General features: G+C 55.3%; 1 protein-coding gene across 1 annotated transcript; it reads right to left on the minus strand.

The window, feature by feature from the left end:
- Positions 1-6,628: 6,628 nt before the first annotated feature.
- On the minus strand, positions 6,629-10,440 carry LOC144129478 (uncharacterized). The gene is made up of 2 exons (XM_077663649.1): positions 9,946-10,440; positions 6,629-6,845 (listed from the first exon to the last, which is right to left on the minus strand). Exons 1-2 carry the CDS (start codon positions 10,404-10,406, stop codon positions 6,629-6,631), a joined length of 678 nt encoding a protein of 225 aa, XP_077519775.1. The 5' UTR covers positions 10,407-10,440.
- Between the last annotated feature and the right edge of the window lie 3,105 nt (positions 10,441-13,545).

Genomic DNA, 13,545 nt, shown 5'->3' on the forward strand with positions numbered 1-13,545 from the left:
CCAAGCTCGCTGCCACCGACTGCACCGCGGACGATGCGTCCGCCCCTCTTAACTTGTGGCTTGCAGCAAAGGGTTGTCACGATGGTTCTGGGAGAAGGTTTCCGCTTTGCACTGTCGAACGATAGCAGAAAATGTGCTGACCAAGCTCGCTGCCACCGACTGCACCGCGGACGAAGCGTCCGCCCCTTTTAACTTGTGGCTTGCGGCACAGTGTTATTATGATGGTTCTGGAAGAAGGTTTCCGCTTTGCACTGTCGAACGATAGCAGAAGTCTGCTGGCCGAGCTCGCTGCCCCCGACTGCACCGCGGACGATGCGTCCGTTCCTCTTAACTTGTGGCTTGCAGCAAAGGGTTGTCACGATGGTTCTGGGAGTAGGTTTCCGCTTAGCACTGTCGAACGATAGCAGAAAAATGTGGTGCCCGAGATCGCTGCCACCGACTGCACCGCGGAAGAAGCGTCCGCCCCTTTTAACTTGTGGTTTGCGGCACAGTGTTGTCACGATGGTTCTGGGAGAAGGTTTCCGCTTTGCACTGTCGAACGATAGCAGAAAATGTGCGGACCGAGCTCGCTGCCACCGACTGCACCGCGGACGAAGCGTCCGCCCCTTTTAACTTGTGGCTTGCGGCACAGTGTTGTCACTATGGTTCTGGGAGAAGGTTTCCGCTTTGCACTGTCGAACGATAGCAGAAAATGTGCTGACCGAGCTCGCTGCTACCGACTGCACCGCGGACGAAGCGTCTGCCCATTTTAACTTGTGGCTCGCGGCACAGTGTTGTGACGATGGTTCTGGGAGAAGGTTTCCGCTTTGCACTGTCGAACGATAGCAGAAAATGTTCTGACCAAGCTCGCTGCCACCGACTGCACCGCGGACGATGCGTCCGCCCCTCTTAACTTGTGGCTTGCAGCAAAGGGTTGTCACGATGGTTCTGGGAGAAGGTTTCCGCTTTGCACTGTCGAACGATAGCAGAAAATGTGCTGACCAAGCTCGCTGCCACCGACTGCACCGCGGACGAAGCGTCCGCCCCTTTTAACTTGTGGCTTGCGGCACAGTGTTATTATGATGGTTCTGGAAGAAGGTTTCCGCTTTGCACTGTCGAACGATAGCAGAAGTCTGCTGGCCGAGCTCGCTGCCCCCGACTGCACCGCGGACGATGCGTCCGCCCCTCTTAACTTGTGGCTTGCAGCAAAGGGTTGTCACGATGGTTCTGGGAGTAGGTTTCCGCTTAGCACTGACGAACGATAGCAGAAAAATGTGGTGCCCGAGCTCGCTGCCACCGACTGCACCGCGGAAGAAGCGTCCGCCCCTTTTAACTTGTGGTTTGCGGCACAGTGTTGTCACGATGGTTCTGGGAGAAGGTTTCCGCTTTGCACTGTCGAACGATAGCAGAAAATGTGCGGACCGAGCTCGCTGCCACCGACTGCACCGCGGACGAAGCGTCCGCCCCTTTTAACTTGTGGCTTGCGGCACAGTGTTGTCACTATGGTTCTGGGAGAAGGTTTCCGCTTTGCACTGTCGAACGATAGCAGAAAATGTGCTGACCGAGCTCGCTGCTACCGACTGCACCGCGGACGAAGCGTCTGCCCATTTTAACTTGTGGCTCGCGGCACAGTGTTGTCATGATGGTTCTGGGAGAAGGTTTCCGCTTTGCACTGTCGAACGATAGCTGAAGTGTGCTGGCCGAGCTCGCTGCCCCCGACTGCACCGCGGACGATGCGTCCGCCCCTGTTAACTTGTGGCTTGCAGCAAAGGGTTGTCACGATGGTTCTGGGAGAAGGTTTCCGCTTTGCACTGTCGAACGATAGCAGAAAATGTGCTGACCAAGCTCGCTGCCACCGACTGCACCGCGGACGAAGCGTCCGCCCCTTTTAACTTGTGGCTTGCGGCACAGTGTTGTGACGATGGTTCTGGGAGAAGGTTTCCGCTTTGCACTGTCGAACGATAGCAGAAAATGTGCTGACCAAGCTCGCTGCCACCGACTGCACCGCGGACGAAGCGTCCGCCCCTTTTAACTTGTGGCTTGCGGCACAGTGTTATTATGATGGTTCTGGAAGAAGGTTTCCGCTTTGCACTGTCGAACGATAGCAGAAGTCTGCTGGCCGAGCTCACTGCCCCCGACTGCACCGCGGACGATGCGTCCGCCCCTCTTAACTTGTGGCTTGCAGCAAAGGGTTGTCACGATGGTTCTGGGAGTAGGTTTCCGCTTAGCACTGTCGAACGATAGCAGAAAAATGTGGTGCCCGAGCTCGCTGCCACCGACTGCACCGCGGAAGAAGCGTCCGCCCCTTTTACTTGTGGTTTGCGGCACAGTGTTGTCACGATGGTTCTGGGAGAAGGTTTCCGCTTTGCACTGTCGAACGATAGCAGAAAATGTGCGGACCGAGCTCGCTGCCACCGACTGCACCGCGGACGAAGCGTCCGCCCCTTTTAACTTGTGGCTTGCGGCACAGTGTTGTCACTATGGTTCTGGGAGAAGGTTTCCGCTTTGCACTGTCGAACGATAGCAGAAAATGTGCTGACCGAGCTCGCTGCTACCGACTGCACCGCGGACGAAGCGTCTGCCCATTTTAACTTGTGGCTCGCGGCACAGTGTTGTCATGATGGTTCTGGGAGAAGGTTTCCGCTTTGCACTGTCGAACGATAGCTGAAGTGTGCTGGCCGAGCTCGCTGCCCCCGACTGCACCGCGGACGATGCGTCCGCCCCTGTTAACTTGTGGCTTGCAGCAAAGGGTTGTCACGATGGTTCTGGGAGAAGGTTTCCGCTTTGCACTGTCGAACGATAGCAGAAAATGTGCTGACCAAGCTCGCTGCCACCGACTGCACCGCGGACGAAGCGTCCGCCCCTTTTAACTTGTGGCTTGCGGCACAGTGTTGTGACGATGGTTCTGGGAGAAGGTTTCCGCTTTGCACTGTCGAACGATAGCAGAAAATGTGCTGACCAAGCTCGCTGCCACCGACTGCACCGCGGACGAAGCGTCCGCCCCTTTTAACTTGTGGCTTGCGGCACAGTGTTGTGACGATGGTTCTGGGAGAAGGTTTCCGCTTTGCACTGTCGAACGATAGCAGAAAATGTGCTGACCAAGCTCGCTGCCACCGACTGCACCGCGGACGAAGCGTCCGCCCCTTTTAACTTGTGGCTTGCGGCACAGTGTTATTATGATGGTTCTGGAAGAAGGTTTCCGCTTTGCACTGTCGAACGATAGCAGAAGTCTGCTGGCCGAGCTCGCTGCCCCCGACTGCACCGCGGACGATGCGTCCGCCCCTCTTAACTTGTGGCTTGCAGCAAAGGGTTGTCACGATGGTTCTGGGAGTAGGTTTCCGCTTAGCACTGTCGAGCGATAGCAGAAAAATGTGGTGCCCGAGCTCGCTGCCACCGACTGCACCGCGGAAGAAGCGTCCGCCCCTTTTAACTTGTGGTTTGCGGCACAGTGTTGTCACGATGGTTCTGGGAGAAGGTTTCCGCTTTGCACTGTCGAACGATAGCAGAAAATGTGCGGACCGAGCTCGCTGCCACCGACTGCACCGCGGACAAAGCGTCCGCCCCTTTTAAATTTTGGCTTGCGGCACAGTGTTGTCACTATGGTTCTGGGAGAAGGTTTCCGCTTTGCACTGTCGAACGATAGCAGAAAATGTGCTGACCGAGCTCGCTGCTACCGACTGCACCGCGGACGAAGCGTCTGCCCATTTTAACTTGTGGCTCGCGGCACAGTGTTGTCATGATGGTTCTGGGAGAAGGTTTCCGCTTTTCACTTTAGAACGATAGCAGAAGTGTGCTGGCCGAGCTCGCTGCCCCTGACTGCACCGCGGACGATGCGTCCGCCCCTTAACTTGTGGCTTGCATCAAAGGGTTCTCACGATGGTTCTGGGAGAAAGTTTCCGCTTTGCACTGTCGAACGATAGCAGAAAATGTGCTGACCAAGCTCGCTGCCACCGACTGCACCGCGGACGAAGCGTCCGCCCCTTTTAATTTGTGGCTTGCGGCACAGTGTTGTCACTATGGTTCTGGGAGAAGGTTTCCGCTTTTCACTGTCGAACGATAGCAGAAAATGTGCTGACCGAGCTCGCTGCTACCGACTGCACCGCGGACGGAGCGTCTGCCCATTTTAACTTGTGGCTCGCGGCACAGTGTTGTCACTATGGTTCTGGGAGAAGGTTTCCGCTTTGCACTGTCGAACGATAGCAGAAAATGTGCTGACCGAGCTCGCTGCTACCGACTGCACCGCGGACGAAGCGTCTGCCCATTTTAACTTGTGGCTCGCGGCACAGTGTTGTCACTATGGTTCTGGCAGAAGGTTTCCGCTTTGCACTGTCGAACGATAGCAGAAGTGTGCTGACCGAGCTCGCTGCTACCGACTGCACCGCGGACGAAGCGTCTGCCCATTTTAACTTGTGGCTCGCGGCACAGTGTTGTCACTATGATTCTGGCAGAAGGTTTCCGCTTTGCACTGTCGAACGATAGCAGAAAATGTGCTGACCGAGCTCGCTGCTACCGACTGCACCGCGGACGAAGCGTCTGCCAATTTTAACTTGTGGCTCGCGGCACAGTGTTGTCACTATGGTTCTGGCAGAAGGTTTCCGCTTTGCACTGTCGAACGATAGCAGAAAATGTGCTGACCGAGCTCGCTGCTACCGACTGCACCGCGGACGAAGCGTCTGCCCATTTTAACTTGTGGCTCGCGGAACAGTGTTGTCACTATGGTTCTGGCAGAAGGTTTCCGCTTTGCACTGTCGAACGATAGCAGAAAATGTGCTGACCGAGCTCGCTGCCACCGACTGCCCCGCGGACGAAGCGTCTGCCCATTTTAACTTGTGGCTCGCGGCACAGTGTTGTCACTATGGTTCTGGGAGAAGGTTTCCGCTTTTCACTGTCGAACGATAGCAGAAAATGTGCTGACCGAGCTCGCTGCCACCGACTGCCCCGCGGACGAAGCGTCCGCCCCTTTTAACTTGTGGCTTGCTGCACAGTGTTGTCACTATGGTTCTGGGAGAAGGTTTCCGCTTTGCACTGTCGAACGATAGCAGAAAATGTGCTGACCGAGCTCGCTGCTACCGACTGCACCGCGGACGAAGCGTCTGCCCATTTTAACTTGTGGCTCGCGGCACAGTGTTGTCATGATGGTTCAGGGAGAAGGTGTCCGCTTTGCACTGTCGAACGATAGCTGAAGTGTGCTGGCCGAGCTCGCTGCCCCCGACTGCACCGCGGACGATGCGTCCGCCCCTGTTAACTTGTGGCTTGCAGCAAAGGGTTGTCACGATGGTTCTGGGAGAAGGTTTCCGCTTTGCACTGTCGAACGATAGCAGAAAATGTGCTGACCAAGCTCGCTGCCACCGACTGCACCGCGGACGAAGCGTCCGCCCCTTTTAACTTGTGGCTTGCGGCACAGTGTTATTATGATGGTTCTGGAAGAAGGTTTCCGCTTTGCACTGTCGAACGATAGCAGAAGTCTGCTGGCCGAGCTCGCTGCCCCCGACTGCACCGCGGACGATGTGTCCGTTCCTCTTAACTTGTGGCTTGCAGCAAAGGGTTGTCTCGATGGTTCTGGGAGTAGGTTTCCGCTTAGCACTGTCGAACGATAGCAGAAAAATGTGGTGCCCGAGCACGCTGCCACCGACTGCACCGCGGAAGAAGCCTCCGCCCCTTTTAACTTGTGGTTTGCGGCACAGTGTTGTCACGATGGTTCTGGGAGAAGGTTTCCGCTTTGCACTGTCGAACGATAGCAGAAAATGTGCGGACCGAGCTCGCTGCCACCGACTGCACCGCGGACGAAGCGTCCGCCCCTTTTAACTTGTGGCTTGCGGCACAGTGTTGTCACTATGGTTCTGGGAGAAGGTTTCCGCTTTGCACTGTCGAACGATAGCAGAAAATGTGCTGACCGAGATCGCTGCTACCGACTGCACCGCGGACGAAGCGTCTGCCCATTTTAACTTGTGGCTCGCGGCACAGTGTTGTCATGATGGTTCTGGGAGAAGGTTTCCGCTTTGCACTGTCGAACGATAGCTGAAGTGTGCTGGCCGAGCTCGCTGCCCCCGACTGCACCGCGGACGATGCGTCCGCCCCTGTTAACTTGTGGCTTGCAGCAAAGGGTTGTCACGATGGTTCTTGGAGAAGGTTTCCGCTTTGCACTGTCGAACGATAGCAGAAAATGTGCTGACCAAGCTCGCTGCCACCGACTGCACCGCGGACGAAGTGTAACAGACTGACGCGTGAGTCACAATGCACAGAATCAAAAGCGCTTTATTCCAAGAACACGACTGCTTAAATAGCTGCGGCGGTGGCCCGTTATCAGCACAACCGGTGATAGCAACACAGGCACAGAACTGGCGCATGCTCTCTTGTGGCACACCTACGTCACAGTGCGTGACTGCACAATCTACCACATCCCTTCCCCCTTAGTCATCGATGCCGTAACGTCGCACTGGGTTACGTTGGCGAGTGGAACGCCGGAGCGGCTGAGACGTCTCGGGCTCCGGAGGTCCCAGTGCGCGGCTTGACATAGACGGCAGAGCGAACGAGGGACAGGTTTGCTGGTCTGTTGTCCGGGGATCAGAGCACCATGCTCTGCGAACGTGGTTGCGGTGGCGTCGGTGCACAGCTCCGTCTGCCGTACTCAGCTCGTACATGACGTGGCCTATCGGTCGCGACACGCGTGCAAACAACCACTTGGGCCCAGGCCGGAGGTTCCGCGCGTACACGGCGTCCCCAGACTGGAAACCTCGTGGTGGCGGCTGCCGAAGGCAGCTTGCGTCACTCTCATCCGGGCGAAGGCTGGATAGGGCGGTCCTGAACTTCCGGCCCAGCATGACTTCGGCTGGAGATTTCCCGGTCTCGGCGTGCGGCGTAGAGTGCTGTTTGAATAGAAATCGTGCAACCTTGCATAATACGGTGCCCTGTCTCTGTTTCCGTAACGCACACTTCAGTTCTCGGACCATCCGCTCCGCCCTTCCGTTGCTCGCCGGGTGGTACGGCGCCGCATACATATAGCGTATACCATTCAGTTTCAGGAAAGCCTGAGTTTCTCTGCTTGCAAAAGCGGTGCCATTATCCGACACAACCAAGTCGGGCAAACCATGTGTTGCAAACATTTTGCGAAACTTTTCAATTACTGCAGATGACTGGAGAGACGGCATCACTTCAATTTCGGCCCAGTTTGACAGGGCGTCTACGACCACCAAAAAAAACACGCCCTGGACGGGTCCTGCGAAATCCACGTGTATTCTACTCCACGGTCGTTCAGGCTTAGTCCAGAAATGCGTTGGTGTCCTTGGTTCACTCTGCCTGTTTTCCTGGCATGGCGTGCAGTGCCTCACAAACTCGACGATCTTTTCGTCCATCTTCGGCCACCACACGTACGACCTAGCGATTGCCTTCATGGCCGTCACTCCTGGATGGTTAGCATGCATAAGGCTTAGAACTTGCTTCTGCAGTGCCTCTGGAATAACTACGCGGCTCCCCCAGAGTACACAGTCACGATGTACGGACAACTCGTTTTGTCTTACCCAATATGCAGAATACTTCAGGGCTACCCGTTCTCGCGGCCAGCCCTCCAGGATCCATTGCTTCACCTGGTACAGCAGGGGATCACCCCTGGTGAAAGCTGCCACTTCCATTGCGCTCACTGGAGGGTACTCCACAGCTTCCAGAAGGAGTATGTCGCCTGGCGCCTCGGTCTCTTGGCGGGTTAAGGGGCCCGGTAACCTGCTTAGGCAGTCGGCGTTTCCATGGTCCTTGGTTTTCCTGTACTCGATGACGTAATCGTATGCCGACAGCATTAGCGTCCACCGTAACATGCGGGGAGAAATAACCGCCGGAATTTGCTTCTGCCTCTGGAAAATTCCTAGCAAGGGTTTGTGATCCGTGATAATGAGGAAATCTCGCCCACAAAGGTATTGGTGAAAATGTCGAACCCCAAAAACCACGGCAAGGGCCTCACGGTCAATCTGAGCATAATTGCGCTCCGCCCTAGATAGCGTTCTGGACGCATACGCCACAGGCTGCTCATTTCCTTTGCTGTCGCGATGAGCCAAAACGGCTCCTACACCCACAGATGATGCGTCGCATGACAACACTAACGGGACATCCGTCTTAAAATGCACCAGCAATGAGTTAGACGTTAGCAACTTCTTCAGGTTCTCAAACGCTTCCATATGCTCTGCACCCCAGTTCCATGCTACGTGGCTATCCAACAAACGATACAGCTTTTCCGCTACTTCGGTTCTTCCCTTCAAGAACCTATTATAGAAATTTATCATACCCAAAAAGGCTTGCAGTTCCTTTTTGTTCTTGGGTGCAGGAGCTTGGTGGATGGCCTCGACCTTGACCTTGGAGGGGTAGATGCCCTTTGCGTCAATCCGATGCCCTAGAAACTCAAGACTCTCCTTGAAAAATTCGCACTTTTCCGCTTGAACTCTGAGACCCGATTTGGCCAAGCGGCTGAGGACTTCAGCCAACATCCTTTCATGCTCCTCAATCGACTCGCTGGCAATCAGGATGTCGTCTAGGTATGTCGCTACGTGCGGCATTCCAGCCAACACGGTGTCCATGGTTCTTTGAAAAACACCAGGAGCAACGGACACGCCGAACGGCAGACGACAAACCTTGTATAGCCCCTGCACGGTGTTAATCGTGAGCAACTCTGCCGTTTTTTCATCTACCAACAGTTGCTGATAGGCCTGCGTCAGATCCAGCTTGGAAAAAACACGCCCCCTTCCTAACCTCGCAAAAAGTTCTTTGCTTGTCGGAAGTGGGTACACATTGCTTTTGACGGCCTGGTTCACAGTGCTTCGATAATCCCCGCATATTCTGAGGGAGCCGTTTTTTTTCCGCACCACGACGATTGGCGTTGCCCAGTCGGAATACTGAGTGGGTTGTAGAATTCCCAGCTCCACCAAGCGGTTAAGCTCTGCCACGACTTCCTCCCTCATCGCAAACGGAATGCTACGACATTTCAGGAACCTGGCTTGGGCGCCCTCCTTGAGTTCGATGTGGATGCGGGGTAGGGCAGCCCCTGGAAACGTGTCACTGAACACCTCTGGAAACCTTTCCAAAATGCCTTCTGCTCTGGCGTGGACGCTGTAAAGGCCAGCTATGCTGATTTCCAGTGGCTGGAACCAATCCCGGCCTAGAAGAGTGTTTCCCTCTTTTTTCACTACAAGTAGTGGCAACTTAAATTCTCTGCCTTTGAACTTCACGGGCACGGACGCTTTTCCCAGCACGTCGAGACCTTCCCTCGTCCAGGTAACGAGTTGCGTGTTGCAATCTTCCAGCTTGATCTGTTTCGCCACTTGCAGCTTTTGAAATTTGTTCACACTAATAATAGACCTGGCAGCTCCAGAATCTACTTCCATAGGCACGCTTTCCTTCCCAATCTCTACAGCGATGACGTACTTTGGCGTCCCACTTTTTACTTGGCTGATACTGAACGACTCGTCGTACTCGCTCTTCACAGCATGTTCCATATCATCCAGCTGCATTTCCACTTCTGCTTGCTTTTTTCGGCATGCTTTTGATAAGTGTCCCTTTCCACCGCAGCTGAAGCACACAGAATCTTTGTATCTGCACCGCCATCCTGAATGGGCTGCCAAACAGCGAAAACAACGCCGCTGTCTTTCTGGTTTCTTCATGCTCGCCACCCTTCCTACTTCCGCCGTCAACTCCTGCTGGAACTCGGGTTCTTGTGCATTGCTCCTCATTGCTTTTTGCTGCTTGGCAGTCGTTTCCGCCGTTACTGCTAACTCGTATGCCGTCTCAAACGTCAGATCCTTTTCCGCCAACAAACGCTGTTGAACCACACTGTCCGAAATTCCAAAAACCAGACGGTCACGCAACATTTCCTCTAACGGAATTTTTGTACCGCCAAATCCGCAGTTCTCGGATAACTTGCGCAAAGCAGTGACATAGTCAGCCACGCCCTCTCCGTCTTGTTGGTCGCGCTTCGAAAAGACGTACCTCGAGTATAGTTCAGATGGCTTCGGGTTGATATGCTTCTTCACTGCGTCGACGATGACTTGATAGCCCACGTTGGGTGGCCGCGAAGGCTTGACGAGGGTTGCTATGAGGGAGTACGTCTCTGGCCCACAGCAACTGAGCAACACAGCTCGTTTGTCGTCATCCGTTGTGAGCTTGTTAGCTGCGCACGATAACTCAATGCGCTCGACATAATCTACCCACGATGAATTTTCACTGAGGTCGAACTCTCCAATGCGACTGCCGAAAGCCATGTCGCCGACCAACAGGCCCTTGCACGGGTTCGACCGTGCCTCGTCGCCACTGTAACAGACTGACGCGTGAGTCACAATGCACAGAATCAAAAGCGCTTTATTCCAAGAACACGACTGCTTAAATAGCTGCGGCGGTGGCCCGTTATCAGCACAACCGGTGATAGCAACACAGGCACAGAACTGGCGCATGCTCTCTTGTGGCACACCTACGTCACAGTGCGTGACTGCACAATCTACCACACGAAGCGTCCGCCCCTTTTAACTTGTGGCTTGCGGCACAGTGTTGTGACGATGGTTCTGGGAGAAGGTTTCCGCTTTGCACTGTCGAACGATAGCAGAAAATGTGCTGACCAAGCTCGCTGCCACCGACTGCACCGCGGACGAAGCGTCCGCCCCTTTAAACTTGTGGCTTGCGGCACAGTGTTATTATGATGGTTCTGGAAGAAGGTTTCCGCTTTGCCCTGTCGAACGATAGCAGAAGTCTGCTGGCCGAGCTCGCTGCCCCCGACTGCACCGCGGACGATGCGTCCGCCCCTCTTAACTTGTGGCTTGCAGCAAAGGGTTGTCACGATGGTTCTGGGAGTAGGTTTCCGCTTAGCACTGTCGAACGATAGCAGAAAAATGTGGTGCCCGAGCTCGCTGCCACCGACTGCACCGCGGAAGAAGCGTCCGCCCCTTTTAACTTGTGGTTTGCGGCACAGTGTTGTCACGATGGTTCTGGGAGAAGGTTTCCGCTTTGCACTGTCGAACGATAGCAGAAAATGTGCGGACCGAGCTCGCTGCCACCGACTGCACTGCGGACGAAGCGTCCGCCCCTTTTAACTTCTGGCTTGCGGCACAGTGTTGTCACTATGGTTCTGGGAGAAGGTTTCCGCTTTGCACTGTCGAACGATAGCAGAAAATGTGCTGACCGAGCTCGCTGCTACCGACTGCACCGCGGACGAAGCGTCTGCCCTTTTTAACTTGTGGCTCGCGACACAGTGTTGTCATGATGGTTCTGGGAGAAGGTTTCCGCTTTGCACTGTCGAACGATAGCTGAAGTGGGCTGGCCGAGCTCGCTGCCCCCGACTGCACCGCGGACGATGCGTCCGCCCCTGTTAACTTGTGGCTTGCAGCAAAGGGTTGTCACGATGGTTCTGGGAGAAGGTTTCCGCTTTGCACTGTCGAACGATAGCAGAAAATGTGCTGACCAAGCTCGCTGCCACCGACTGCACCGCGGACGAAGCGTCCGCCCCTTTTAACTTGTGGCTTGCGGCACAGTGTTGTGACGATGGTTCTGGCAGAAGGTTTCCGCTTTGCACTGTCGAACGATAGCAGAAAATGTGCTGACCGAGCTCGCTGCCACCGACTGCACCGCCTACGAAGCGTCCTTCCTTCTATACTTCTTAACTTGTGGCTTGCAGCAAAGGGTTGTCACGATGGTTCTGGGAGAAGGTTTCCGCTTTTCACTTTAGAACGATAGCAGAAGTGTGCTGGCCGAGCTCGCTGCCCCTGACTGCACCGCGGACGCTGCGTCCGCCCCTTAACTTGTGGCTTGCATCAAAGGGTTCTCACGATGGTTCTGGGAGAGTTTCCGCTTTGCACTGTCGAACGATAGCAGAAAATGTGCTGACCGAGCTCGCTGCCACCGACTGCACCGCGGACGAAGCATCCGCCCCTTTTAACTTGTGGCTTGCGGCGCAGTGTTGTCACGATGGTTCTGGGAGAAGGTTTCCGCTTTGCACTGTCGAACGATAGCAGAAGTGTTCTGGACGAGCTCGCTGCCCCCGACTGCACCGCGGACGAAGCGTCCGCCCCTCATAACCTGTGGCTTGCAGCAAAGGGTTGTCACGATGGTTCTGGGAGAAGGTTTCCGCTTTGCACTGTCGAGCGATAGCAGAATATGTGCTGACCGAGCTCGCTGCCACCGACTGCACCGCGGACGAAGTGTCCGCCCCTTTTAACTTGTGGCTTGCGGCACAGTGTTGTCACGATGGTTCTGGGAGAAGGTTTCCGCTTTGCACTGTCGAACGATAGCAGAAGTGTGCTGGCCGAGCTCGCTGCCCCCGACTGCACCGCGGACGAAGTGTCCGCCCCTCTTAACTTGTGGCTTGCAGCAAAGGGTTGTCACGATGGTTCTGGGAGAAGGCTTCCGCTTTGCACTGTCGAACGATAGCAGAAAATGTGCTGATCGAGCTCGCTGCCACCGACTGCACCGCGGACGAATCGTCCGCCCCTCTTAACTTGTGGCTTGCGGCACAGTGTTGTCACGATGGTTCTGGGAGAAGGTTTCCGCTTTGCACTGTCGAACGATAGCAGAAAATGTGCTGACCGAGATCGCTGCCACCGACTGCATCGCGGACGAAGCGTCAGCCCATTTTAACTTGTGGCTTGCGGCACAGTGTTGTCACGATGGTTCTGGGAGAAGGTTTCCGCTTTGCACTGTCGAACGATAGCAGAAGTGTGCTGGCCGAGCTCGCTGCCCCCGACTGCACCGCGGACGAAGTGTCCGCCCCTCTTAACTTGTGGCTTGCAGCAAAGGGTTGTCACGATGGTTCTGGGAGAAGGCTTCCGCTTTGCACTGTCGAACGATAGCAGAAAATGTGCTGATCGAGCTCGCTGCCACCGACTGCACCGCGGACGAATCGTCCCCCCTCTTAACTTGTGGCTTGCGGCACAGTGTTGTCACGATGGTTCTGGGAGAAGGCTTCCGCTTTGCACTGTCGAACGATAGCAGAAAATGTGCTGACCGAGATCGCTGCCACCGACTGCACCGCGGACGAAGCGTCAGCCCATTTTAACTTGTGGCTTGCGGCTCAGTGTTGTCATGATGGTTCTGGGAGAAGGTTTCCGCTTTGCACTGTCGAACGATAGCAGCAAATGTGCTGACCGAGCTCGCTGCCACCGACTGCACCGCGGACGAAGCGTCCTCCCCTCTTAACTTGTGGCTTGCAGCACAGTGTTGTTATGATGGTTCTGGGAGAAGGTTTCCGCTTTGCACTGTCGAACGATAGCAGAAGTGGGCAGGCCGAGCTGGCTGCCCCTGACTGCACCGCGGACGATGCGTCCGCCCCTCTTAACTTGTGGCTTGCAGCAAAGGGTTGTCACGATGGTTCTGGGACTAGGTTTCCGCTTAGCACTGTCGAACGATAGCAGAAAATGTGGTGCCCGAGCTCGCTGCCACCGATTGCACCGCGGAAGAAGCGTCCGCCCCTTTTGACTTGTGGCTTGCGGCACAGTGTTGTCACGATGGTTCTGGGAGAAGGTTTCCGCTTTGCACTGTCGAACGATAGCAGAAAATGTGCTGACTGAGCTCGCTGCCACCGACTGCACCGCGGAAGAAGCGTAC

Source organism: Amblyomma americanum, chromosome 4 (assembly GCF_052857255.1).
Source record: "Amblyomma americanum isolate KBUSLIRL-KWMA chromosome 4, ASM5285725v1, whole genome shotgun sequence".
NCBI classification, from domain to species: domain Eukaryota; kingdom Metazoa; phylum Arthropoda; class Arachnida; order Ixodida; family Ixodidae; genus Amblyomma; species Amblyomma americanum.